Source organism: Prionailurus viverrinus, chromosome F2 (assembly GCF_022837055.1).
Source record: "Prionailurus viverrinus isolate Anna chromosome F2, UM_Priviv_1.0, whole genome shotgun sequence".
Lineage (NCBI taxonomy): Eukaryota > Metazoa > Chordata > Mammalia > Carnivora > Felidae > Prionailurus > Prionailurus viverrinus.
This window is the reverse complement of record NC_062578.1, coordinates 81,091,647-81,119,098: the sequence shown is the minus strand read 5'-3', so window position 1 is coordinate 81,119,098 and position 27,452 is coordinate 81,091,647. Positions and strand designations below refer to the sequence as shown.

General features: G+C 54.8%; 1 protein-coding gene across 10 annotated transcripts in view; it reads left to right on the top strand.

Moving 5' to 3' along the window:
- Positions 1–27,452, top strand: part of SLC45A4 (solute carrier family 45 member 4) — an 80,440-nt gene that overhangs the window by 17,060 nt on the left and 35,928 nt on the right. The window contains exons 1-3 of one of the 10 annotated variants that reach the window (XM_047842053.1): positions 18,052–18,243; positions 20,761–20,871; positions 24,514–24,828. In XM_047842053.1, the coding sequence (XP_047698009.1) occupies positions 24,690–24,828 (139 nt within the window). In that variant the 5' untranslated portion in view covers positions 18,052–18,243; positions 20,761–20,871; positions 24,514–24,689. Of the gene's footprint in view, positions 1–1,813; positions 1,838–3,153; positions 3,408–5,617; positions 6,208–15,224; positions 15,490–18,051; positions 18,244–20,414; positions 20,651–20,760; positions 20,872–21,665; positions 21,890–24,344; positions 24,363–24,513; positions 25,188–27,452 lie in introns of those variants that run through there. The other 9 variants (XM_047842054.1, XM_047842060.1, XM_047842058.1 and 6 more) reach the window with 9 other exon arrangements.

The following is a 27,452-nucleotide window of genomic DNA, read 5'->3' as shown; positions in this document are numbered from 1 at the left end:
TGGCCGCTGGTGCCGTAGCTGCTGGAGATGCTGGCCGTGCCGTCTGCTCGCCGGTCTGAACACCAGGGTGCCAGACGCCCCCGGCTGAGTGACCTTTGGCCCGGCGTGGACACCTGTGGCACCTGTGGCAGGTGCACCTGTGGCAGCCCTTGAGGGGGGTGGTGGGCAAAAGGGGCACAGTGGCCCTTTCTGGCCTACATGTTTTTGTTACTAGACTCACCAGATGCCCGAAAGGACAACCTCTTTCAACAGATCCCATCAGGAACTTTCATATTTGTAGCTAACCGCCTTTAACTGGCTGATCAACCAGCTAGGCCAGAAAGGCCAGCCTGGCCGTGGGAACGTTTCCTTGGAAGGAATTTGGAAATCCACATGTGCCGTGAAGTGTTAATGAGGGGGTGTCAAAGGACCCCGGAGGGGGGAGTGTGGGGAAGGCAGCGGCCCGCTCTCCCTGCCCCGTGTGTAGGTGTAGGTTGTTGCCTTGTGAAAACACCTCCGTGCCTCCAGGTGACCTCACCTCTCAGGCAGTCAGGGCCGCTGAGTCACGATGCTGTAAATCATATCCGCAAGGAAAGGTTTGTTAGCTGTGGTTATGTCTTCTCCCTGTTAAAATTAGTCTTGAAGACAGAGTGAGGTGTGTTGAGTTTATAGCCTGTCTATTACAGGCTTCCTGCGATGATACCGCCCTTGGTGCACGGTTTTAAATTGTAGGGTCGCAGCTCGTGGAAGCGGAAGAGAAGGGACAGGTGCTTGGCTCGTGCCTTGCCGCTTGGCTCATGGCCTGGAGAGGTGAGTGACCCTCCCGGGGTCACGCAGTGGCCTTGGGGTCATGCTCTTTTAAATGTGCCCTGATGGGGAAACGCTTGCTTTGGAACTGTAACTGTTACTCTGATGATGCTCGCCTGATTCTGGAGACTTAAGGTGGCTTATGTAGGGAGTGTGTTGAAGAGGCGCCTTTGAAGGTACAAGAAAGATACACGTGCAGGTTTGCAAGCTTCCCTCGCTCTGCTTGGTCTGTTTCCAGCAGGTGCGCCGCAGGGCCGCCTCTCAGACCGTGTCTTTCCTGGGCTGCAGAGGCCAGGCCTCCGTAAGGGATGGCCGATGGGCATAAACCACTGCCCTTCCTCCTTTTGTGGTCCCAAGTCCCCTATTTCTAGAGGGATCAGTGAGCTCCAACCCCCACCTCCTTGGGAGCTGGGTGGGGCCACAGGAAGAGATGTTGGGGTCCCGGTGCAGGGGCTCCCCACAAGCTGGAGTTGCGCCTGTCTTTGAGGCACCTCTCGCCCAGGAAGGGGGAGGATCTCCTTGGACTCCCCAGCGAGTGGCGGCCCACCCAAGCCAGTGCGTCTGCGTCCCCGTGCCAGGTACATAGTCACCGTGGAATCCCGGGGCACTGGCCTGAGTGACCCCCAGTGCCCTCCCTCCGTGGGACCCTCCCTCCATGGGACCCTCCCCTCCTGCTGACGCCTTGGTGTTTTCCTAAGCAGCAGTGTCTGTTCTTCTTCCTCAAGATGCCCAGCTTGAGGACTGATGTCCAAGGGTGGTTCCAGAAGCGTCAAGGGTACTGCATCTGGGATTGTTGCTAAAACTCATTATTTGGCATCTTTACAGACTCTCTGCAGAGAGACTAAAATCTCGCGTTTGCAAACATCCTGGGCCTGCAAAGCTGCTCGGTTCGGGGTGGGCCCCAGGAAGTGTGTACAAATGCATGCGCGTAGCTGCTCTTTCCTCTGCTGTCTCCGAGTTCCGGGGCAGCCTCTGTCGTGGGCTTTCCGTGGCGCATCGCGTTTCTGCCTCCATCTGGTCTTGTTGGTCCTCGTTTCCTGGGGCAATACTGGTTCGGAGGTTGAAGGGACGGTGTCACTGGGGAGGAAAGCGGGGGGCTGCCTCGTTCCAGCGCGAGCAAGGGCTGGCTGCGGCCAGAGGCGGGAGCTCTGTGCTCAGGATGAGAGGGAGGCCTTTGAGGTGCGGTGACCGAGGACGGCCTGCAAAGATGATGAGGGTGGGTCCTTGTTCTGCGGCTGCCCTGACAGAGGACCTCAGGCTGAGGACCACCTGAGGCAGGCAGGGGCCGATGGCCCCTTCGCACTGACTGGCCCATGCTGGGCGCCGTCCTGCGATGGGGAGAGAAGCCCCCTTTGGAGCCGGCAGACCCCGAGCCCCACTTTCAGCCCACTTCTGGGTCTGCGCAGGCCTTTGCGGGTCACGCGTTGTCTCTGGTTAGCCTTGCTGGGCTGCGGGGGCTGGGGTGGACACGTGAGACAGACACTCAATGGCTGGTTATTTTCTCCCGCGTGAGGCCGCGGTGGGGACAGAGTAGAGCCCCTGGGGGAGGGGAGGGGTTAGCACCCAGGAGGACCCCCCCCCCAGAGGCAGGGAGAAGCGGCCAGTGTCCCGCCTTCTTTGTAGAATTTGGACAAACATGGGCCCACTTGGTGTATTGGATTAGGCTTTTATCCCCCAGGAGAGTAACCAAGTAAACAGAATAGAGTTTCTTTGGGCCACTGGCCAAATGAGAAATATTTTGGATCTGGTGACCTTTTTCTTTGGGTCACTATTCTCTGTAGGAGGTTTTGACCCGTATTGCATTTCGGAATAGGACGGACGGCTTATTTTTCGGAGTGGCAAATAAGGAAAAGAATGAAAGTCTCTCAGAGTCTCTGCTTGCAGAGGCTCCCCTGGGAGGAACATTTTTATAGACACCAGACGTCCTCTCTGGCTCGGGCCAACTTTCCATCCTGATGGCGGGGGTGTGCCATGAGCCGGCCCCTCTCTCCTGAGCCGGCCAGCCAGCCTGCGGAGCCAGCCGGCACGAGCTGGGCTGACGCCCGCGGAGCCACGGCCCCTCCTCCCGCGGCTGAAGCGCCACCTGGCCCCTGGTCCCAGGGTCCCAGACCCTGCCTGTGCAGCGTCTTCCCCTGTGGTCGTGGGCTCCCTTCGGGGACTCTTCCTTCATAGATCACAGAGCTCTGTATTCTCGCAGTGAGTTGTGGCAGGTCACTGTCATAATTGAACTTCAGGGTAAAGTGCTCATAGGCGTAGTTAAAAGCCAATGGAGAAAACGTGACTTCAGCCGTCGTTAAAGCAAGTCCGTACTGTTAAGATCAGCACAAAAGCATCCTGTCTGACTTTTTCCTTCATGTCCTGTGACGTGTGGGAGAGGAGCAGATTTGCGATTGGCAGCTGAAACCCCGCACCTAGAGGCCTGTGTGCAGGGCTTGGGCTTACTGAGCCGCTGTGTGAAGTACCAGTATTTGGGGGCTGTCTCTTTCCAGTGCCCACCCACCCTCCTGGAGCAGGGAGTCGGGTTTGCACACGTGGTGCGCTCGGTCTCCTGGCTGGCGCCTACGTGGGACTTGGCCCGTGTCTCCATCGCCACCTGCCTTCGGTGCCTTCCAGCTGCAGAGGTAGTCACTGCGGGAGGATCCCTGAAGCCCTTCGCTCTCGCTCTCCCTTTCCTCTCTCTCTCTCTCTCTCTCCCCCTCCCTCTTCCTCCCTCTCCCCTGCCCGTGGGTAGCTGACTGCTTACCGCCTGCAGCCGCTCGCTCCGGTGCCCTCGGTGTAGTGGGCCCCCGGCACTGCCCTAACAGTGCAGGCCGAGCTGGGCTGACGTCGACTCCTGGAATGTCTGCAGAAGCTGAGATGTTCTGGGCTGCAGCACCAAGAGCCTCCTCGTTTGTCCTCCACCCTGCTTTCCTCTCCTGTCCGTCCCAGGGCACTGGGTGGGAAGCTGTAGATGGGCCCAGAACTCTCAGGCCGGGAGGGAATCTTGCCGTGCTGTTAATAAATACCTGGCTGCTTGCAGGCAGGCTGCTGCTGGCTTCCCCAGGGTGAGAAGAGCTAAGTGCCCCCAGCTGCTCCCAGCACATAAGCCCTTTGTCCCAGCACACACGCCCTTTGGTATCCTTGGGGTGTCTCAGCTTGACTCCTCCCTGACAGGCTCTGCACAGGCCCAAGACGTGGGGTGTGCTTTGGTGATGAGTTTGTGGCATAGGAGTGGCAGCGGCTTCTGACGAGTTTTGATTGACAGACATCCCAGGGGTGTTTGGGGTGGTTCATTGATCGGTGCTTCCCTACAGCTGTGCCCTTGGCCGCGAAACGCCTGCTGGCCGCCTGGCATGGGTGTGAGGCAGAAGCGGGCTGGCAGATCTGTGGGTACTGCCCATGCTAGGCCCTGCCTTGCCGGACAGCAGACCCCGTCCTGCCACCTGTAGTTCCCGCCACATCCATCTTGTCCCCTTCCATACACCCAGATGAGAAGTAATCTCGGGGCTTCTGGAGGAAAGGAAGCACAGTCCGGCCTCCAGACCTGTGGCTGCTTATTCGGGCATCAGGGGAGCCCAGCACAGTTGTCCCAGGCTTCAGAGGCTTTGTCCCCTGCAGAGGGAGCGAGCCTGACGTGGAGGGAGGCTGTGGTCTGTAGCCAGGGCCTCAGACTGACGAGGATGAGGACGACGAGGACGAGGACAAGGGACCGGCCTGGGTGGCTGTGCTTGAGCACAGCAAGGTAGCAGGAGGGGCCGAGCTGGCCACAGGATGTCTGGCCATCTGCGTGCTGGGGACACAGGAGCAGCAAGGAGCACCGAGGGGTGGAAACCAACTCAGGAGGGTGCCTCCTGCGGGGCTGGACTCCAGGTGGGGGCAGGGGCAGCCTGGAGAGAGGGGCCCGCAGGTAAACGGGGAGTGCTGTCACCTGCCAGCGAGCTCACATGCAGTGGGCTCGCAGGTTCCTCTGCTAATGGTGGGCGAGCGCCAGACTCGTCCTTCACACCAGCTCTCAGGACACGTGGCCCGTTTTCAAGAACTTTGAGCAGTGGGGCAGGACCCTCTCGGAGGGTCTTACCAGCCCTGCCGCCCTCTGACCTGCAGCCTGCTACATTTTGGGATGCTTGCCCGGTTTCCAAAGGAGTTTCGCTTCTGCTCTCTCGTTTGCTCCTTGAAGCCCCCCCACTGCCGGCCCAGGTCACATCAAAGCTCCAGCCCCTCCCTTTGCGCTGGCGGGCTGGCCCCCTCCTTGAGCGCCTGGCCCTGCTGCCCTGTGTCTGCTGCAGACCTCCTGGACTGCACCTGTCCGCTCCCAGGCTCACCCACCCCTGGGATGTACTGGCCCCTTGAGGGTGTCTCCCTGGGCGGACCCCTGCAGGGGCAGGTTCTGCCGGCAGAAAGCGCCCAGCACACGCACGGCACTGTCCGTGGTGGAGTGAGCCAACTGTCCTGCCCTGCCGAAAATCCAGTCTGAGCCTCTGTGCTTGGGCAGGTCTAGGCTTGCCCTCCATTGTCACGTGGGCCTCTGCTCTGACACCCTGGGTGAGAGGGTGGCAGGGAAGGAAGCCTCACCGGCTGTGCCTTAAGGTGACCTCTTCTCTCCACCCTCCTCTCCCCTCCCCTGTCTTTAGGTGCCTTAACGGGAGAGACCCTGCCCTAGACCAGAGGCGGTTTCTTTGTGCCCATTGTTGTCTGTCCACTCCCCAGGTGGCCCGGAGGGGGCAACCCTGGTGACTTAGCCACCCTCAGTCCTCAGTGGTCAGCGATCTAGTGCTGGGGAAGGTCCCGTGCAAAGGGGTCTGTGGGAGTCTAGGACCAATGCAGGCATACCTTCCTTTACGGCGAAATCACAGGCTATGCTGAACCACTTATTAACCTAAATTTTTGTTTTTCCAAAAAAGAATTTTTCCTTTTTAGTGACAACTTTTACCTAGAGTCGTCATGAAACCAATGGTATTGTCAGTATTGGATTACTCTTTTATTCTTCTCGCCTTTTGAAGCAAGATCAGACCATGTTCAGTAACTTAAATTTTGTTAGATTGTTCTCTGTTCATTTTGTTTTTCTGTTTTAGGGCTCCGTACCCGAGTACTGTGTGATGTAGTTGAACAGAGGGCTTGGTTCACCCAGGGAGTTTTCAGCGCTTACCCACGTGTAATGAGAAGCAGCTGCTGTTGTAGCGTGAGGGTTTGGGGCGGTGACCGCAACATCCTTTAGCGAGAGGCTGCAGGGTTTGGGCTCCGCGGTGCTCCTCGGCGGTACCTGGTCCTCCACACGGTCTGGACGTGTTGTTCCCATTTGCGGAGCAGGAGATGATGGCTGAGTGTCCGAGTCTCTGCAGTCATGAGAGCCTGCGATAGTGATTCAGGCCGTGCGGCCTGTTTCTGGGCACCGCCGTCTGCAGTCCTGGAAGGAAGCATAGCTTGTTTCGAGTGCATTCCAAGGTAACTCGTGCCTGAGAGGACGTTCAGCACACCGCTTTGTTTGAGAAGGAGCGTGAGGAGATCAGGGCTGGCCTTGGACGATTAAGGGGGTGGGAGTCAAGGTCCCTGGACCACGTCTTGCGGGGCCCGTGCTGGGGGAGGCTGCGCTCCACAGGCGCTCAGGTCCCCTTGCCGCCTGGCTGGGCCCGGCCCTGCTCCGGGCCCTCTCCCCGAGCCGGTCCCTGGCTGGGGGGACTTGTGTGTCACCTGCGCCAGGGCTGGCTTTGTTCTGAGTCTGCTTCCGGTTCCTGTTGAGTTGCAAGCTACTGTGTTAAACATAAAAAGCGCCCCGCAGGTGAAGTGAAGGGTACGTGACATCTGGAGCCGGTCAGGGAACTGGCAGCACAGACAGGGCGCACGCCCACCCAGCCTGGCCTTGGGGGCCGGCCACCTCCTGCCGTGGCCGCTTCCTTTCCCCTTCTGCACTTGCCGGCCCGGGCTGTTTAACTGTCTCTCGGGACATTCAGTTTAAATCAGATTTCACCTATGATGCTCCCTGTTCTTTTCCACCCCAACGATTATCTTAAAATCTCTCCTTTTAATTAACTCAATTTTCCAGGTCTTTCTGGACGCCGGGTGGTTTATTTGTTGAGTGCCTGGCGCTGTGCCCCCGATCGGGAGATGGGAGAGCCTGCCCTGTGCCGGGCAGCCCCGGGCCGGGTGGGGAGCCAGGGGGCCCGGCAGCCCAGCCTCCGGCCAGGGCGGGGGCCCGGGCCACCTCCTGTTGGGGGGGGGGGGGGGGCCTGGGCCGCTTGCTACCCTCCGGCTGAAGTCGCTCCCTTTCTTCTGTTTAGAACTGCTTCTTTGGCAGCTTTCGCTCCTCCTGTAGGCAAGTCTCAAGCTAATATTTATCCCGCAAAGTATCTTAAAAATGCTGGAGGGCCAGTATTTGTGGAGAACTTTATCAATCTTTGAAAGAGAGTTATTGTTACATTGATAAACTGAGGCGCTGTTTACAATAGCCAGATTGTGTTTGAACTTGCAACCTTTAATTCAACAGTTAGTTTTTGTTAACAGATGGAATTGTTTTGGCTCTTCTTGTAAAGAGGTCCTTTATCCATGTGGTTTTTGTTTGTTGCTGGTGAGCATTTGGCATGTGCTGGGGGGAGGGGAGAGCGGGCCGCTGAGTGTTTCTCGGATGCCCATGTTATGATTGGCAGGCTTTTCAGGAACGTAGACTTTTGTACCTGAAGCCCTACCTCTTAATGAATTGTCTCATTAAAACCAGAGGTGCCTCCTTCCAGAGGGAAAACTGGCCTCACCGTGAAAACAAACTTAACGTAGCAAGAACACGGGGTGGGTGGTATTGTTTCGATCCGAAGGAAAACAACACCGACAGTGAACGTATTCCTCAAGAAATAAAGTAAAACCTTTCCCGAGGGGGTTACTTTTCAGTAAAAGGAGCCACTTCCTGGATCTTGTCCGGAACAGTTCTCCTCCACCTGACAGCCCTCCTTGATTCTCAAGCGAGTGAGTGAGATGCCTCCTGCTGGGGTGGGGGCGGAGGGCCCTGGCCACGGTGCTGGTGCTAGGCGTGTCCGTGTCAGGGAGCAGTGGAATGTCACAGTAATTCAGGCGTGACAGGTGGGGGCTGGCCAGAACTGGACGCAGAGGCTCTCGCCCTGGGGCTGGGGCCCCTAGGTGATGAAATGTGCAGCGGGTGCCTAGCAAAGAGGTCACGGTGGCACCTGCCTGAACACAGGCTCCCAGCAAGGCCCGGGGCCTGGCAATCTTGGTGCTTGTGTTTGTGCCCCGTGGGGAACCTCAGGGACCCAGCACTTCCTCCTCGGTCAGCTGACTCACTCTGTCCTGCTGACTTGCTGTTCCTTCTCTGTCTCCACCTCTCTGTCTCTGTGTGTGCGCGGGTCTCTCTCTCTCTCGCTGCCTCCCTCCCTCCTGACTCTGAGCTGGGGCGGATGTGTGGCCAGCGCTCTGGGTTGTTGGTGGCTGTGGCAGTGCTGGGGGGCCCTGTGTCCCGTGACTTCCCGCTGTCCCCACATGGCTGCACGGGGCTTCGTTCCTGTCCGTGCCCCCGTGTCCTGTAGCTGTCAGAGTCCATGTTGAAAAGATTGGGGTCGGTCGGATTGTTTGGGGAACCTGAGTTCCCCCGGTGGCAGAAACCCCACTTCCTTGCTAATAGGACTTTCTTCTAGAGAAGTTCCTCATAATACGTTACTTGCTTTTTTTTTTTTTTTTTTTTTTTTTTTTAAAGTTTAGTTTGAGAGACAGGGAGAGAATCCCAAGCAGGCTCCCAGCTCTGTCAGCACGGAGCCCTATGTGGGGCTCGATCCCACAAATTGTGACATCATGACCTGAGCCAAACTCTAGTGTCAGACCCTTCACTGGCTGAGCCACCCAGGCGCCCCATGTTTGTCATTTGCTTTTATTTTGGTAAAATATACCTAACAAAATCCACCAGTAAGCGCACGTTCACAGCTGAGAAACTCACCATCACCACCGTCCACGTCCGCGGCTTCATCTTCCCAAAGGGGGACTCTGTCCTTCCGTCTGCAAACTCATCCTAGGCAGTAAGGTCCTTACTAGGCAGTAAGGTCCTTACTAAGCAGTAAGGTTAGTGCTGCGCGGTCCTGTGTTGAGCCCCTGTTGCCGTCCGGTACGAGGGCTGTCGGGATGGAAGCACTCAGGCCGGCCTGCGGGACGTGGGGTACGTGCAGGGAGCACACCCCAGGTGGGAAGGGCAGCACTGAGGGCGTGAATTGCCATTTGTCTCCAGCACGTGTCAAGTCTAACCTGCTTATTAGCACACGGGTCTGTGATGGCACATTCAGGTTCTGCTGTCGGCTGAGTTCACGTAAAGGAAACGTCACACGTGGGTCTGAGAACCCACTGTGCTCAGGGTGGCTTACTTGTAAGGACACTCCTGCTTTTAAAGACTGGTGCTTCAGTTTCATTAACTGTTTTAAGATTCCCGTGGTAGATATGTTTTTATTAAGGTGATCTTTACACCCAATGTGAGGCTCGAAGTCACGACCCCGAGATCAAGAGTCACGCGCTCTGCTGTCTGAGCCAGCCAGGTGCCCCTAGTTTCCTAGTTTCACGAACCTCTGGCCAGCTTTAGTGGGGGGAAGGCGGTGGTGGTTCTGTGCCTTTGTGGTCTCACCCGTGGCATCCTGGTGCTTCATCCCAGCCATTACCTGACTTGTGCCAGCATTAGACGGAGCTCGCCTGTTTTCTAGAATGGCGCGAGGGACGGCTGCGGGCCACCTGTGGCTTGCCGTGCGCGGATTCGCCCCGTCTGGTGTAGGGGAAGGTGGCATACGGGCTTCTAGAGCTCGCGCTAGGCCTGCTTTTCTCCACTGGCGCTCACCTGGATTGCAGGCGTCTGGGGAATCTGGGCTTCCGTCTAGCTCAGAGAGGCCCAGGCTCGTTCCCAGTGTTGTGTTTTTGGCTGTGTTCTCCGCACTGGCTGGAGGCAGCCTTCTGCTGGCTCACAGAGGGAAATCCAATCCCGGAGGGCAGGGCCGAGAGGCCCGGGGAACGTCAGCACCCACAGATTAATGAGTGGGAAAGGTGCCTGTCGGTGTTTTCAGCTGAAAGACTCCAATGGGGCCTTCGGTCCGGGGAGCCCAGGGCCATCTAGGGTTTCAGGCAGGGAAAGCTGCTGTACATCACCTGGACAAGATTAGAATTTCTTAATCCCACGTGGGCCTCTTTCAGACCCTGTACAGGGCTGCTTTGTCTTGTCTCTTACCCTGCAGAAAAGAGGAAAGAGCGCTTGACTCCCTTCTCCTTGACGGGCACAGGGGTCTGGTCGCTGAGGCTGAGCCGGGAGTCCTCTTAAGTGCAGTGCACTGTGGGAGAATCTGCGAACAGGGTGGGTGGCTTCGTTAGGGTGGATGCCTGCCTTAGCCCCGCGGGGAGAGAGCTAAGTCCAGCGGAGTGAGTGTGCGTTACAGGGAGGGGTGGAAGGAGGTGCCGTGGACAGGAGAGCTGTGCGATTGTGTTTGGGAACGGGAGGGGGCGGGTGGATGGCTAGCGAAGAGTGAGCCCGGGGTACCGTCGAAACGACTAGTCTGCCCACACCAGCACATGTGGGAGGGGCCTGGTGCTTGCCCGGTGGGGGGGGGGGGGGGGGGGCGAGAGCACAGTCGGTGATGCCCGTGGCGGACTGGGAGAAGCTTCTGAGATGGTCTCGGCGGTCAGCTCTGAGTCTGTACCAGTTCTGCGGACCCTCTGGTAGCTCTGTGCATCAGTCGGTGGCTTTCCAGACCTGCCTCTGTTGGCACCGTTTGGGCTGCCCGAGACTCGGCTTTGTGATCGGGAAACGCTCCTGAGTGTCCTGCCACACAGCGAGATCTTCCTCTGTGTTTGCAGAGGACAAGCGGATAATCTGTTTTCAGAGGAAATTTATTGTTCCTTTGTAAATTAGAAACAAACTTAGGTCCTCCTGATGCAGAAAGAATACAACTACAAATCACCCAGAAATAACACTCTTCTCTGTATCCACTCCTCAAAAAAAAACCTTAGTTTTTTATGATCATAATACGTACTTGATTTATAAGCTGTTTGCACTTAATATTAGGTGTACTTCTGTATCAACAGGGAATCACGCCGCATGATTTCGTGTCTGCACGAACCACCCTTTATGTACGGACCCTTCCGGTTTCCTAGTGGTGTAATCCCCGTGCCTTTGTTTCCTCCTGACGAGGTCCAGAGAGGGAATTGGAGTCGAAGGGTCTCACGTTTTAAAGCCCTGGATACCTAGTGGCCGCGGCTTCGGGTTTCCAGACGCCCTTTCAGCGGTGCCGGGCTGCCGTGACGAAGTCCCTGTTGGACACTTGAGCCCGCCGGCATCCGGGGGAAGCCCTGCTTCCGAATGGCTGACTTCGCCAGATGGCAGAAGGGTTAGTCAGTCAGGTACCAAACTGGGTTTCTTAGTCACGGAGAATCGCGGGCCACCAGGTGAAGGGGTCAGTCCTCTCTGTTAGAGGCAGCGTGTGACCTGCGCTGTTAAGGAAACTGGGAGCAGGCCCCGTCCCCACTTCCCCCTTCCGTGGGAGTTTGTCGCTGGAGCGGCCACTTCCTTGAGCAGAGACGGGAGGGGCAGGGGAAGCGGCTGTCCTGCCCCTCTCCTCCTCGCCCTGCCTTCCCGGGTCTCCGGACTGGGGCCTGCGCACGGGGCGCCCCCGGGGGACTCTCCTGGGACCACCGTGTCCTTGACGTAGCACCACCTGTAGGTGCCATAAGGGCTTTGTGAGATGGAGGGGGTTAGAAAGGGCGTGGACACTCGGAGCGGCCCAGCGATGTGTGCCATCTTGTAGATGGCGCGGACGTGACCCATCGCGTCTGTGCCTCCCTGACCACGGCTCTGGCTTCAGGTGCACGGAGGGTAGTGGAGGACGGTGGTTTTGTTAATGCTGTTTTACCTGTTAGAAAGGAAGAGTAACTTGAACTCTGGGCCATACACAAAGCCATCCCGAAGTTCTCATTAGCCAAAACGGTACCTTTTTTAAGAAAACTAGCTTTGATTTTACTGTTGTGAGTATATTTCATACTTCCCTTTAAAAACGGGCCTTTTGTATTCACCTGATCCACGGGCCAAATTGAAGTAACTGAAGGAATTCATAGCGGCGAGAGACCGTAGTTTCCAGTTTGAAACTTTTGTGGCACTTCCTCCTTTTTGCCTTAGGATAAATTCAGAACCTGGAAACCGCTTTGGTTGGATTTTACATATAAATACCATCAAAAAGGCCCGTTGTGTCTTGGCAGTCTTCAGTGGTGTTCCTTAATTACGCCCTTGTCTTTGAGGTCAGTTCCTGATTATATGTATGTGATGTGAGGAATTTTTATTGTTATTTTTTAATCCCATTTGGTGGTTACGAGTGTCCCCAGGCAGCCCGCAGCCTGCCTGTCTCCCATCTCCTGGCACAGTTCCTGTGTACCTGGCTCTGCCCCTGGTGACGAGGTTGCAAGTTCAGAGAAATACTGGTTGATCCTACAAGCGTTTGCAGCGGTTGCCCACTTGGCATCGCGGGCGGTCCTGAAGCTCGGGTTCCCTGCGCTTGCAGGGGTCCCGGGAGGGGGTCCCCGGAGCTGCGTGGCGGACAGGCACGCTCTTGTTTCCATGGCAGCCAAAGCTTCATCTGACTCCAGTGGCTTAAGCTAGAACATTTTAGAAGGAGGGGGTGGTGGAACCACTCACTGCTTTTTAATTAAAAAGCAAAATCCGTTGCACTGAGTTGATTCTGCAAATCTGGGAACACTGTCTAAAGATCAAAGGTAAAAAGTCACAGGAGAAAGTCTGTATTTTAGCATAAAGCAAATGTTGCAGGGATGTTCCCTCTGGGGGCAGTTGGTCCTTCTTTCCGCGTAATTTCCTCCTAAATGTTCTTGTGCCTGCTTCCTGGGTGCTGGATGCTGGCCATGTTCTCCTCCACATTAGGGAACAGTGTTAGTGCAAGATGCAGAGGAATCCTGTTTAGAGAGATGCTTGATGCCGATCCTAACGCCTTGCCCCCTAAAATTTAGGAAGAAAATAAGTACTTTGATTTGATTCAACATTAGAAATATCTGCTGTCACGTAGACTGTCATTTGAGTCATCTGATGTAGCTTTAGTGCCTGATCCTGCATTAAAAAAATTTTTTTTAAATGTTTATTTGCTTTTGAGAGAGAGAGAGAGAGAGAGAGAGAGAGAAGAGCAGAGAGCGAGGGAGACACAGAATCAATCGGAAGCAGGCTCTAGGCTCTGAGCTGTCAGCACAGAGCCGGACGCGGGGCTCAAACCCATGAACCGGGAGATCAGGACCCGAGCCGAAGTCAGACGCGTAACCGGCTGAGCCCCCCCAGGCGCCCCTGCTCCTGCATGTTTAAACCTGGCCCTGTGCTTGTGGATGGCGCAGGCTGGGCAGCTGCCTCGAGGGAAGAGGACGGCGGGGCGCGGGGTCCCGTTGGAACGTGGTGCCTTCCACGCTGTGTCCACGTAGCTGGGTTCACACACGCAAGGCTCTCCCCAGGGCCCCCCCCCCCCCCGCCCCCCTGGCTCCTTCTGGAATGGGGTCAGGAGGGAGGTGTCGCGGTGCTTGCTGTTCACTCCCATTTGACTCACACCCCCCCCCCCCTCCTCCCCCGTGTCCCACTGGGTGTTACCTAAGAGACACACACAGTTCTTGGATGTCTGGGCAGGTCTGTGACCGTGAGGAACCTGTGCCCGTGCCCTGGCCCCGTGGCCCTAGGAATTCCTGGTAGGGTCCAGCAGCCCTCTTGGCAGTTCTGACATTTTCCTTTGCAGATGGAAAAGTGGGTGTGGGTGTGCTAAGCAAAGAAACTCTGGGGCCCCGTGAGTCCATAGTGTTAATCCGTGGCATAGCAGCCTTCCCATCAGCATCTTGCACCGCAACTGAAGGTCACTGTCTTTCCGGAAGGACTCTGCTGCCGCTGCATTTCCCTGCCAGTGTGTGCATGGTTACGCCAGCGTGCTGGGGGAGGGCGGCCCCTCTGGGGAGCACTGCAGCTGGGGCTCCTGCCTCTGGTTTAGCGCAGCGCCTGGGATGACTTCACCTGTCCTCTTGCTGTGTCCCATCGTCTTGATCCCCGCCTGCGCCTGGGGTAACAGGTCTCACGGTGGGCTGGAGAGACCAGCGCAGGAGGCTGCTCTTAGCTGCTGTGGAGCCCGGGTTGGGGCAGTGGGAGCCAGCGGTGCCCTTCCTGGTGTCCCACTAGGAATGCAGGCCCCGCAGAGGCCTCCAGCTGGGCTGGGACAAGTCCACTAGACTGCACTGACGTCAGACTCGGCACCGAGAGCCCCAGCGGGTGGCCGGGTCTGGTGGTCTGGTGAAATGTGGCCGTGCAGTGTTTTATGCCCCAGGAGCCCAGGTCACATCCCGGGAGACCCTAAACTATACCGTTAAAAGCATAGTCGTTCCTGAGAAGTTATTGGGAGGTGTGGTGCCTTAGAAGGAAAAAAAACGCCCTAAGTAGTGTGTGCAGTTTGAAAGTTTACTTGAATTGCAACATGCCAGTTTTAAGGCGTTAAAAAACATCATCTCAGCTATTCGTTAGCGTTGGCACACCGGTCTGCTTCCTGTTCAAAAGAGAAAGGGATTTTCCTTGAGCTCTGTGCTTATGTTGCTCTTTTCTCTAAAAGGGAGAGGTTTCTAAAGATCAGTTTTCCCTTTTTAATGGAGCAATTAAGGGTTGGTCTGGCCCTCTACCTTCAGTGCTCATATGAATCCGTTCCTTTCCAGCCGTCTGAGCGCCTCCGCTGGCTAGGTGCTGGACCAGCCGGTAGTGATGGGCGCCGGCTGTCTGCTCAGGCTGCCTGCCTCCGGTGGGAAGTGCCCCTCCCTTTACCTGGGTGCCAGGGCAGGGGGAAAGGCGGGCAGCTGGTGCCGGCTGCCCCCAGGCCGGTGGGGCCTGACTTGCTCCTAGGGAGGCTGTGCTGCCAGGGTCTCTGAAGCAGGGCTCTGAGTTACTCAGGTGGACAGGGGAGGGGCGTGGGCAGGAGCCCTTCCCTCCTGTCCTGCAGACCTGTCCCCACCTCCCGGAGCTTCTGGTGGGGGTGGGGGTGTGATACTGAGCAGCGCCCTACCCACCTATGGGAAGGGGGTGGGTGTGTGTGCCAGGTGGCAGGTTGTGTAAGAGGGCAGGGGAGGAGACCGCCAGCACTGTCCAGCAGGGGAGGGCCAGACATTGGTCAGCGAGAGAGAGAGAGAGAGGCACCCAGGAGGAGCACTGGGGCCCCAGGGGTTGGTCCTGTCCTGCTGGCGGCTGCAGGGGAATCCACTGAGAAATCATTTAATTAGACTGACTTGTTAAAAGTGTAGCAATATTTTCATCCCCTTGCTCCCAGGGGGGGTCCCTTTCCACATTTCCTTTGCTTCAGTCTGTTAATGCTCAGAATAGTGCGTGTGCACGTGCGTGCGCGCGCACACACACACACACACACACACACACACACACACACGGCTCTCCCTTTACCAATGACACCCTGTTCACAGCAAGCTGATCCAAAGGAGCCAAGTAAAAACGGATGTCAGGTCTGACATGTGTCGTGTTTGGTTTCCGGAGTGTCCTCGACTGTGCCTTGTGACACAGAACACTCAAAGCCTGGGTTATGAAAAGATTTAAGTCCTAGTGAGGCCTTCGATCATTTGACGTGCTGTCCAAAGCAGGACGCTTGACTGGAAGGGGTGCAGCTGGTAACCTCGCCGTGTGCTGGGCTGTGCGGTCATCGTGCCCGCTGTGAGCGTGTCCCGCCTGGCTGTGGTGTGGGTGCAGTGCAGGTGCGTGGGTCCGCCAGGGATCTGGGTCCATGGACTGGGTGGAGGCCTGGGTCTGCGTTTGTGAGTGAACTCCCTCAGCTGTCCTGATCCAGACCGATTCACACTGTCTCCGTCCACACGGGCTCCCATAGCAAAACCACACCCTGGGGGGCTCCGAAACAGCAGACGCTTCTCTCCGTTCTGCAGGCTGGAAGTCCAGCCAGGGTGTCGCCACATTCACCAGCTTTCTGTCTCAGGGGCTTACTTCCTGGGTCACAGCCCCTCTCTTGCTGCGTCCTCACAGGGTGGAAGGAGCCAGAAAGCTGTGGGGTGGCTTTCATAAGGGCACCGATCCCATATGTGAGGGTTCCGTCCTCATGGCCTAATCCCCTCTCAGAGGAGTTTGGTGGGGGGGGGGGGGGGGTCACGCACTCGGAGCAGCCACGCACATTTGAGGACACCACAGAGTTACACGCCTAACTGAAATTCATGTTAACTTTTTGTATTTCTTGAGCCCACATTTCGTAGACAATAGAGGCACTGAGTGATGGGAGGAGACAAGCCTGGGTTTCTGCAGGTGACACTTATAATACCCAAAGGCAGGTAATTTCAGGTGTGAGAAAGTATTCCCAAGGATGGAACATTCAGTGTGACCACCTCTTGGTTCCTTTTTTGTCAGATGTTTTTGGTTGTGTGTGTGTGTGTGTGTTTTTCTGTAAGGACACACATTTTTTCTTATTAGTGAACTGTTTTTTACAATAGTTTTAGGTTCATAGCAAAACTGAGCATACAGTACCGAGTTCCCATGTGTCGTCATCCTACACATTCAGCCGCCTCCGTCTCCAGCGTCCCCGACCACAGTGGTTCCTGTGTTACAGCTGACAAACCGGTACTGACCCTTGGTCATCAGGCCAAGTCCGGAGCTTGCCGTGGGGTTCACTCCTGCTGCTGTGCGCTCTGGGTTTGGGCAGCCGGGCGACGTGTCTCTACCATTGTGGTGTCGTGGAGAGTGGTTTCACTGCCCTGAAATTGCCGTCTCCACCCACCCCCCCCCCCCCCACGCCACCCCACTCTAGCCCCGGGCAACCACCAATGTTTTTACTGTCTCCACGGTTTTGCCTCTTCCACGGTGTCATATAGTCTTTGGGGACTGGTTTCTTTCACTTAGCAATGTGTATTTAAGGTTCTTTCGTATCTTTTCGTGGCTTGATAGCTCATTTCTTTTTAGTGCTGAATAACAACATCCCCTTGTCTGGCTGGACCACAGATTATTTAACTCACCTGCTGCAGGACACCGTGACTGCTTCCTGGTTTTGGCAATTGTGGATAAAACTGTAAACATCCACGTGCAGGTTCTTGCATGGACAGAAGTTTTCTGCTCCTTTGGGTAAATGCCAGCGAGCGTGATCGCTGGATCACCTGGGAAGAGCTCGTTCGGTTTGTGAGGAACCCCCGAACTGTTTCCCAAGGTGACTGTGCCGTTCTGCGTCCCCAGGAGCCGTGAGTGCGCGTCTCTGTTCCTGAGCGCGCGCCCCTGTTGCTCGGCGTCCCCGACAGGTGCTGTCCGTGCGCATGCTCTGGCCACGCCCAGAGGCATGTGCTGGGATCTCGTATTTTACAGTTTTCTGACGCTGCATGATGTGAAGCTTCTTAACGTGTGGTTACTTGCCATCCATGCGTCTTTAGTGAGCTGTCTCTGGGTGTTTTGCCCTTTCTTAAATCAAATTGTTCGTTTTCTTATTGTTGAGTTTGTTGTGTATTTTGGAGATGTGTCTTTTACAAATATTTTCTCTCAATCTGTGGCTTGTCTGGTTACAACATTGATTTTATGTTGGAAATCAATGGGATTTCTTAAATGCTTTTCAGGAAATAACCGTATAAACAGATTTGCCAGAATGCTTCTTTCTTATCAAGGATACTTTAGACTTGCTTGATTAAATTTTATGTCTTTTTATACTCTTGGTCTAAAATCTGATCATCGAGAGAGAGAGAGAGAGAGAGCGCGAGCGAGCGAGCGCGCGCGAGAGGGCGCGAGAGGGCGAGAGCCAGCACACACACTCGAGCAGGGGAGGGGGAAGAGAGAGGGGAGAGAATCTGAAGCAGGCTCCACGCAGGGCTCGATCCCATGACTGTGTGATCATGACCTGAACCAAAATTAAGAGTCTGACGCTTTTAACGACCGAGCCACCCAGGCACCCCGAAGTAGACCTTATCATCTGCTGTCTGCTTGGTTTCCCTGGCTCTTATGTTGTCTGTAGGTTGGTATTCTTTGCCATGGTCATCTGGTGAGAGAGGGAGGCAGGCTGATGGCAACGGAGAGGACCGTAGTAGGAAATGTTTTACAGGGTCATTGGAGGTTAACAGTTGATGACGTTTTAGAAAAATGTTAGCAGTTCAGTGGATTTTCTGAGGGTAGGGATGCCTGTTTGTAACCGGTGGGTGTACGAAACAGACAGCAGTGGCCGCAGACGGGCCGCCGGAACGCATTCGCTGCCCACCTCCAGGGCCCGGAGTGCTGCCGGCGCGCATGCGTGCCCGTGCGCGTGCGGGGGCGGCGTGGAAGGGGCGGGACGTGTTTGAGGGGCGTTGCGAGCGGGCCCCGATTCCCGCGGCCGTTATCCAGGAGCTGTGGCTCCGCGGGTTTTGTAGTCGCACGGCTTTCGAATGTGCGTGGAATCTCGAAGTTGAGCCCAAGCTCCTGGTGCCTGTCAGAAATCACGCTGCAGCTAACTTTTGATGGCGTTCAGTCAACAGCGGCTTTCCACCTCGCGAATGGTAGGAAGTCACGTGTTCTGGCATCGGTTACTCTTAAATTAGAAACAGGACAATAGAGGAAGTCGTTGATTGGAACAATTGTAGTTTCACTAAGTGCATCTGCAGATCATAACCAAACTGTTGTCCCCGAGCGCGCTGACGGTCCCTGGGCTCCAGAGTTTCTCTGCTCGGGGAAGCCCGTCTGAGAGGTGTTGCCGCTCCTCTGAATAGAAGACTCTGGAGTCGGAGGTCACAGCCTGTCCACGTTCTTCGGCTCCGCGGCAGGCTCTTAGGCATGTGCGGTTTCCCGTGCTCTCTCTGGGGTCTTAAGCTGCTTCAGTGCTTCAGGGTTTCGCCTGGGCATGTTACGTTAGGTACTTCAGAAGGGAACATAGCGTGCTAATGGTTTTAGTCATTTTGGTTAATGCCCCAGCATTTATGTAAAACAGCGTCCCTAGAGAAAACAGTTTGCGAGCTAGAAGAGTACTTCCTGTGCCTCACTTTGTGGGCAGTTAACCTGGCTTTCGGTACCCGATCGCCCCCCTCGGTGCCATGACTCCCCCGGCTCCCAGGCCCCGGGTCAGGGCAGGGCAGCCACATGGCCCAGCCCTGCGGTGCTCCAGCTCCTTCCTTTCCTTCTCAAAGGTTCTTTCCATTCCTTTTCCCGTGGAGCCTCCACGGGAAGGGCCCTAGACAAGAAGTAGGGCCCTTCTTGGGGCCCTGAGGGGAGACCGTTTCAGAGTCTTCAGCAGACTTTTTATGCCCAGGAAAGGTGCAGCCTTCTGCCACCTGGCCCCTTGTGCCTCACTCCTGAACAAGTGCTGTGATTTAGTTCAGTTCAGACCGGCAGGGACCCCGAATTCCTGTCTGAGGAGCCGATGATCGGGCTCCACACGGCGCGCACGCGAGCTTTGGAACATCACCCTCTGTTCCACCAAGTTGGGGACTGCACGTAGTGGTTTGGTTAGTTTGGTAATGGTCAGTACGTTTGCCAACCTGGTGATGGCCTTTTTGTCCATTCTCACTCAGACACTAAAGAATTAGATTATCAAATTAAAATGTAAAAGTCAGTAGCCCTAATTACACAGGAAGGGGGACGTGGGGACGTTGCAGAGTATTGGAAATGTCCTGTGTCTTGACATAAATTTGTCAAAACGTAATGAACATGGTACATCTTCCTGCTTGTAAGTTGTACCTGAGCAAATGAATAAACATCACTTACTGGCCGTCCTGTAGGCAAACTAACTGATTGGGAAATATAAGGGAAGAGAAAATCCCATTTACGTTGGCCACAAAAAAGATAAAGATTGTTAGGAAGAGGCTTACCTAGAAATGTGGAAAACTCGTGGAAGGAGAATTTCGAAATTCTTGCAAGAGGTACTGAGGTGGTCTCAGACAAATAGAGCGAGAGAGCCCTCCTTCTCCGGCAGGGCAATGTAGCAACCTACAATGGCCGTTCTCTTGGGGCTGATCTATAAGATTAATGGAATCACGTAAGAGTACCAACAAAAAATACTGTTTTTCCTGAGCTAGTCAAGCTTTTAAAGTTCGTGTACTTAAAACAAACATGCCAGAATAAGTAGGAACATGTGGGGAAATAGCAGTGTTATTGGACACGGGCAGACAGGCATGCTCGTTGAACAGAATAGAAAACAGGGAAACAGACCCAAGTACCGATGGAAATTTGATGTATGATAAAGAGGAATCTCAATGTTGGGGGTGGACTTCCAAATACATCCTGTTGCGATGATCAGATGATCGTTGGGAAAAGATAACGGTAGATCCCTACCTCACACCATACACAGGAATATGAATCCGAGATCTAAAACGTTCCCACTAGATTTTCACTGGGAACTAATGGCCAAGTTGAGCATCCTACAGCCTGTATGCGTAGCCTCAGAGTCTTTACGGAATGTGCTAGGTGTTCTCAAACCTATCCGATTAGGCCACTACATCTCCCATGTACTATGGACCCTTCAGCTGTGGCTCTTTAACAGAAATAACTTGCATTGGCTCTTCTGTCTTTAACTGGCTCTCCCCTCACAGGCTGGGTTGCCACGGTCTCTGATTTAGTTCTTCACGTAGCTAATGCTCGTATTGCTAAGTGCATGATGCTGAAATTTTATTTTTAAATTATTTTGTGTCATCCCCTAAAAGGCTTATAAAATCCCCAGGGCTTGCAGGAGTGTTTGGCAACAGTGGCTTCGCCAAGTGGGGTCTTGCTGATTAGCAGTTGGGCGTTATCTTCAAGGTGTCTGACTGTAAGCCAGGTTAGTCAAACCTTTGAGGAACCCGAGCGTCCACTGACGTGAGTGGATTTTGTTAGTTCGGCCTCATATAAACTTACTGGTTGGAAAGCAGCTTTGACTCTGGGAATTTGTGCTAACTTGTGAAGGCATTCCCACCGCGGCTTGAGGATGCTAACGTGGTGAGTCCATAGAGCCGTGAGACGCGGTTGGAGTTTTGTGTTTCCTAACTGCTGCTTAAAGTCAGACTAACCGAAGATGCTAACGATATTTGTCATTTTCATCAATATAGATGACAGTGAAGTTGCCTGTGTAAAATCTATTCTTGCCGCTTGCCACTGCGTTTGCACGGCTTGAGGAAGGGAAGCCGGCTGTGTTAATGCCTAGACTCCTTGAATGACAGGTAAACCCCACACCACGCTCATGCCATTTCACGCGGGCTTCCCTGAGGCCTGACCCTGGTAGCCGGCCGCCCCGACCATCTGGGCGCGATGCTCTCCGTCCGAGAGCTGGTGCGGGAGGGGGTGGCTTTCCAGTGTACAGAGCCCCTAGTGCAGTGTACTGGTCAGCTGGTGGGCTGGCTCTCATTCATTCATTCGTTCATTTATTCATTCGGTCTCTCTGTAACCTCACCGGGCTCCTGCCGTGTGGCCAGGCACAGCGGGAGGTGTGGGGACCTGGGTGGTGGCGTCTTCTGTGGGAGTTTCTCTGTTTCCCCGGGGCCAGGGTGGCTGTGAGAGCTCCTCTCACGAGGGGGTGGGGCCAGTCTTCCAGAGAGGGCCGAGCCGGAGAAGGGTCCCCAGAGATGCTCTCTGAACATATGGTGCAAGGGGGGGGGGGGGGGGGGGCCCGCCGAGGCCAGGTGGGGCTTTCTTTAGAGCTCCCCAGAGAATCGTGTACTCTCGAGGGGAAATAGCTGGAACCCTTCTCCCTGTCCCAGACCGGATCCCAGAGGCCACCTCCTGCTATGGGAGAGTGTGGCTGGAGCCTGCCTGTGCTGGAGTCCCGTCTGCTTTGAGCAGCAACTGATTGGGTCCATAAAGGGGCAGGATGTGGACCTTGCCACATCTGGTCCTGTTGATTGATTCAAAATGTAATAACATAAAGTGTCACGTTTCAGCATTTCTGGAGACTTTTCCCTGTTTAATCATAACCTTAGAACAGTGTTTCTCAGCTTTGACAGAGTTGACGTTTTGGGCTGGATCCTTGTCTGCTGTGGGGCCGTGCTGAGCAGCGTCTCTGGCCCCTACTCAACTTGTGATAACCAGCAGTCTGTCCAGACACTGCCTGGTGTCCTCAGCGGCACATGGCTGCCCCCGGTTGAGAACCACTGCCTGAAAACAGCTCAAGTCTGTTCCATATGGAGCGTGGCTTCTAGCCGTTGCGGAGACGGCCCCAGCGGAAACTGCCTTATCTCAGACGTGGGTAGAGGGCACTGGGACGGAGCTAAAGGGTCTCGTGTTTGTAATGAAATCACTAGTATTCATAGAAAACCGATGACTCATTTCTGCCCCCAAAACCCCGGACAGTTTGGGCTTTTACAAAAGCCCAGAGTATGTCTGGACATAAAATCATCTGTCTTATTTGGTGGATGGAATAAGGCATTTAAAATCATTGACCCTATTTTGGCGTAAGAATCACAGGTTGACAAAAGGGTTTCTTTCCTTTCGTTTTCTTAGGCTGGGAATCGCTCCACAGGTGGGGATAGAGAGTAAGAACAGCAGGTGTCGGTAATTGGGTGTTTTTGTGTTGTTTTTTTTTTTTAACGTTTATTTATTGTTGAGGGGGGTGGGGAGAGAGAGAGAGACAGAGTGTGAGCGGGGAAGGGGCCAAGAGAGGGGGAGACACAGAATCTGAAGCAGGCTCCAGGCTCCGAGCTGTCCGCACAGAGCCCGACGCGGGGCTCAAACTCAGGAACCGCGAGATCATGACCTGAGCTGAAGTCAGATGCTTGACTGACTGAGCCACCCAGACACCCCTTGGTTTGGTAATTGTTAATGTTGGGTGATTTTTTGTTTTCAATATCATTTTGTTTACTCTTTGTGTTAGAAGTACTTTCATAGGGGCGGCTGGGTGGCTCAGTTGGTTAAGCAGCTGACTCTTGATTTCGGCTCAGGTCAGAATCTGAAGGTTTGTGAGTTCGAGCCCCAGATCGGTCTCTGTGCTCACAGCGCAGAACCTACTTTGAATCCTCTGTCTCTCTCTGTCTCTCTCTCTCTCTCTCTCCCTCCCTCTCCCATGTGCACTCTTTCTCTCAAAAATAAATAAGTGTTATAAAAACTGAAAAGAAGCGGTTTCATAGTATGTTTTCTAAAAAGGTAGAGGTTAGAAACCGTGGGCTTTTTTTTTTTTTTTTTTTTTAATTTAGAAACCGTGGTTTTAATGCAGATATTATATGGTAGGGGACACTTAGAAAATTTGCGAGAAGTCTCGAGCTCGGGGATCCTCAGTGTGAAGCATAGTGGCGTTCAGGGGCCGTGAGGGGCACACGTGCAGTCAGGACACACGGACACGCAATGGACGTGCGATCCGCAAGGATGTTGCTGCATGAAGGGGGCCGGGAGGCAGTCCCACAGTGGTGAAGTGGTGGGGAAGAACCTGACCTTGAGGGAGGGCAGCCCCTCCTTGCCCAAGGTTGGGGACCTGCCATCGCCCTGGGGCTCTCTGAGGGGGCACTAAGTGAAAGTGGCCCTTAGTTTCTCATTCCTTCTCGGGGGAAGGGAGAAGGCACTAATTGAGATCATCTTTGGCTATGTGAATAGTAACTAGAAACATTTTTATTTAAACCTTTTGTTGAAAATCTCTGGTAGGATATCAACTCACAGACCTACCTTAATATAAAAAAGATGTGAACACCATTTGTGTGATTTTGGGGTCCCCTCTCTTTTAAAACTTTTTTTAGAGAGTGAGCACACATGTGTGTGTAAGCAGGGGGAGGAGCAGGGGTGAGTGGGGGAGAGAGAGGGAGAGAGAGAATGAATATCTCAAAGAGGCACCACGCCCAGTGTGGAGTCTGACAGGGGGCCATGGGGCTTGATCCCACAGCCCCAGTGTCGTGACCTGAGCCGAAACCAAGAGTCGAATGCTCAAGCAACTGAGCCACCCAGGCGCCCCCACAGGGTCCCCTTTTTTAATTCACTTCAGATTGAACAGAACCCCAGTTCCTGGAGGCCGGACTCCAGCAGCGTGCATGGGCAGAACTGCCTCCTTAGTCTTGCCTCGCATTTTCCTAAAACCTTTCTAAGGGGAAATTTCGAGTTAAATGCGAGGCAGTCGATGCTTTATTGTGGTCTGCTCCTCTGGGGAGAGAATGCATCACAAAGCTGGGTTGTAGGGACCAGGGCTGGGTAAGTGCAGGATGGGGTCGGGAGTCCCACACCCCTAGGATGGTGTGTGGGTCGGGAGTCTGTGAGCCCCCACGTGTGATATTCAGACTTCGGGGTGCATGTACTTTTTTCCTGGAGAGGGGCTGTAACTTCCATCTGATCATCAAAAAGTTTCATGACCCGAAAAGGTTAAAGACCACCGCCGCCGTAGATGGCCCACACAGCGAGAACTCAGCTGCCTTTGGGTGGACCTCGAACGTCCCCGCTTTAGGTGGCAAAACCCCCCGTTCTTGCCGTACCCACCCTCCCGCTTTCCACCTCCTGGCCGGCATCTCCTTTCCTTTTCCAGCCTCCCTGCCTCCCCCGCCCCTCCACCCCCGCTGCCGGCCAGTGTGCTGATGGTTATTGCTGGCCCGGGAGCGGAAGCTGAGCTGCCTTCCTCTGTCTGCTCGTTTTTTTTCTGCTCTGGCTTCCCTCTGTTGTCCTGTCTTCATCCTGCCCCAGGATTAGATCCATAGAAGATGTTTCTCTGGGAGCTGGGGTCTGTTTTCTCTGCGGCTGACCCAGAGTAAGCACCAGAGACCTGCGGCGGTCTGAGGTCGGGGTCTCCCAGGTGGCCGAGGACCAGTCCGTGGAGCGCCTGGCCAGCCAGGGGTGGGAGGCCACGTGGCGGCCGCCCCCGGCTGACTCTCTGGCGGGGTTGTTTTCCTCTTTTGCAGATCAACCAGTCACTCGATGGGGAGCAACGGCGGACCACCTTTTTGTGTCACCTTCCCACTTCTCTGTAGCAAGAAGAATCACTTCAGCACCTCTTCCATAATAATGATGAAACTGGTATTAACTGAATGGCAATTATGGATTTTTAACTCTAATTCACAGTAAACCAGCAAGCCATATGTTTAAAATCCAACCAAAAATCATTCTGTTCTGCTGCGTGTCTCACCCGATTGTGAGAAGTGGAGAGATCTCTGTTTGTACAAAGAGGGATATAAGCATCACTCGCCGGAGGAACACAACTGAAGCAGAAGGAGAAGGTGTCCTAATTTATCCTTAAAGATATATGATAGCATTATTTATATAGATAGAGAAAATATATATATATTAACAAATATATATATATATATACACACATATATATATATATTTTTGGTGGTAATGAAAATGGCTCCGCAAAATGCCGACTCAGAATCTATGCAAGTTCAAGACTTACCTGTGCCCCTGCCAGACCTGCAGAAGCCCGGAGGTGCGGACACCCACTACGAGACCATCAGCGAGGGGTCCATAGACCGGATCCCTGTGCGCCTGTGGGTGATGCACGGGGCCGTGATGTTCGGCAGGGAGTTCTGTTACGCCATGGAGACGGCACTGGTCACTCCCATCCTGTTGCAGATTGGTAAGTGCCGTCCGTGCCTGGCCTGGTCCTTCGCGCTGGGCGTCGGCGGTTCGAGCACAGGAGCGGACGTCGGCACCCGGAGCTCGCCCCGCGGGCTGGAAAGTGTCGAGAGCCCCGGGAAGCGGCCCCCCGCGCTACGCTTTCCTCATCCCACTCTGGCCGTTGTTTTCCTCCCGGTTTAAACTGCGGCTGGGAGGGGGGGTGGTCCTCGGATGCTGAAGTGGACGTACCTGTTGGCAAAGAGGTGGTTGGGCGCTCGAGTGCGTGCAGTCAGCTTTGATACGTGGTAATCTGAGCGAGTCCGTCTCCCTGACGTACCTCCTGCCGCGCCCCCGCCTCCCGGACACGGTCGCCAGCCGTGTGTGTCCTCGGGGCGAGCGGGGAGCATCTGCCTCGCGCTTGGCTTCCTTCCCGGGAAAGGGGATCTTGTTGCAGGCCGACAAGGCAAGTGCTTGGAACCCGAGTAACGCGAGAATAACCCCGAATAACACGGCTTTCCGTTGCCATCTTGTTGTGGACTGTTTAACTCTGAGTTCCGTGTGGACTTCAGTGGTTGAGTGATGGGCATTTCCAGAAATCCTGGAGTTCGCAGAGTTCCACTCCGCTACGAGGCCTAGTATGAGGAAACAGCCCTGGTGTTCCTTGCAGATTACCGCTGGGGTGCCTTAGGCCCTTAGAGTTTTGTCCGTGTTTGGTTTTCCCTGCTGTCTAAGGAAGAGTTCCGGGTGAGGGGGCAAGCTGTTTAAAATCCTTGGTTCCTTCCGGGATTCCACGTACGCATAGTGTCTGCTCATTTTGGTTGTTGTAGGAACATTTCTCTCTCCAAACATAATGTTTCTTGTAGGGTGAGCGCTGACCAGGCCCCGCTCCGCGGATCACTTATTCAGGGGCCTGAGTCCAAAGGTGGTGGCGCTTCCTCCCGTTCTGATGGCACCATCGGGGGGGGGGGGGGGGGGACGGGACAGACCTCCTCCCCCGTCACAGCGGCGACACCGCCACCGGTGGTGGTTCCCGTCCGCGCCCCTGCGTCCTGGCACGCGCCTAGCAGGTTAACTTATTCTCTCAGTAACGAGGTTACCATCCTTCAGCACCTTTTTCTCTCTGTAACCCCGGGCTTTCTCTTTCGTCTTTAACAATGTCCTGATAAGGCCTCAGACAAGGCTAAGAGCTTTCCGAGCGTGTGGGGGACGGTAGAGCGTGAGTGGACAGTAGAGCGTTCGTCACTCTTGATCTCCTGTCCCTGCATTTGTGCTCTTCATGTTCCTTGGGGGCCCACCGCACGCTGGGACCCTGAGGGTGGACGGGACACCGCGTCTGTTCTCGTGCTGCCCGCCTCTGGTGGTGGTGGTGGTGGTGGTGGTGGTGGGGAAGTGGCCAGATAGTTGACAGGGCTGTGAGCAGGAGGGAGCAGGGTGACTGCAGACCCTCATGGGGGGTGCCCAGCTCGCAGGGGCTGGCACGGAAGGCCCGTCAGTGCCGGGGCGGGGGGGGGGGGGGGGATCTGGGTAGACGGTGTGGACAGCAAGCAGAGGGCGCTTGGAAGGGAGGGGTCTTGGCAGGTTTGAGACACCGGAAGACTGGCTTTGTGGCCAGATCTCGGGGGAGTCCAGTGGCCATTAATTTTACCAGACATTTATTTTGTCCCTTCAGTATGCGAGGACTTGGGTTTGGCCCACAGTTGAGGTCATCTCTAGGTGGGTTGGTTGCAAGCAGAAATCGAGTGTCCTCACACTCTGTTTCCAGACGGCCTCTAGACCATCGGAAGCTCTGGGTACTGAGAACTAAGTTGTTCTGTGAGTACAGATTTGGGGGTTGTTATTCCCAGTTTCTTCGTGGTAGGTTATGTGTCCTACGGCTTAGAACCCCGGCACTGACTTCTCCGTGGAATGTTCACTTGACAGGCTGTGGCTCTCCCATTTCTGTACAACTTAGCACATTTCATCGTTTGGGTTTGAGTATTTAATGTGCTGTGGGAGACCTGCATCAGTTTTGGATAATCTGGGGTAATAAACACACTTCTTACTGTTTACATCATACGTCTTCTGTGCATTAACGGCAGCTTTTGAAAGTTGTAGGTGTGTCTGCTGAGTGCAAACCTCTGGAGATGATGACTGTCCAGGGTAGGGGAGAGTGAGAGGGGCCTGTGCTGACCCCCAGCACGCCCCGGGACTCGTTCGGGAGGAGAGCGTGGCTGGGGGATGCAGGGGATCTTTACAGGTGGAAGGAATGGTTCTTCGTGAGTTGTTCTTAGCTGGGCTTACACGG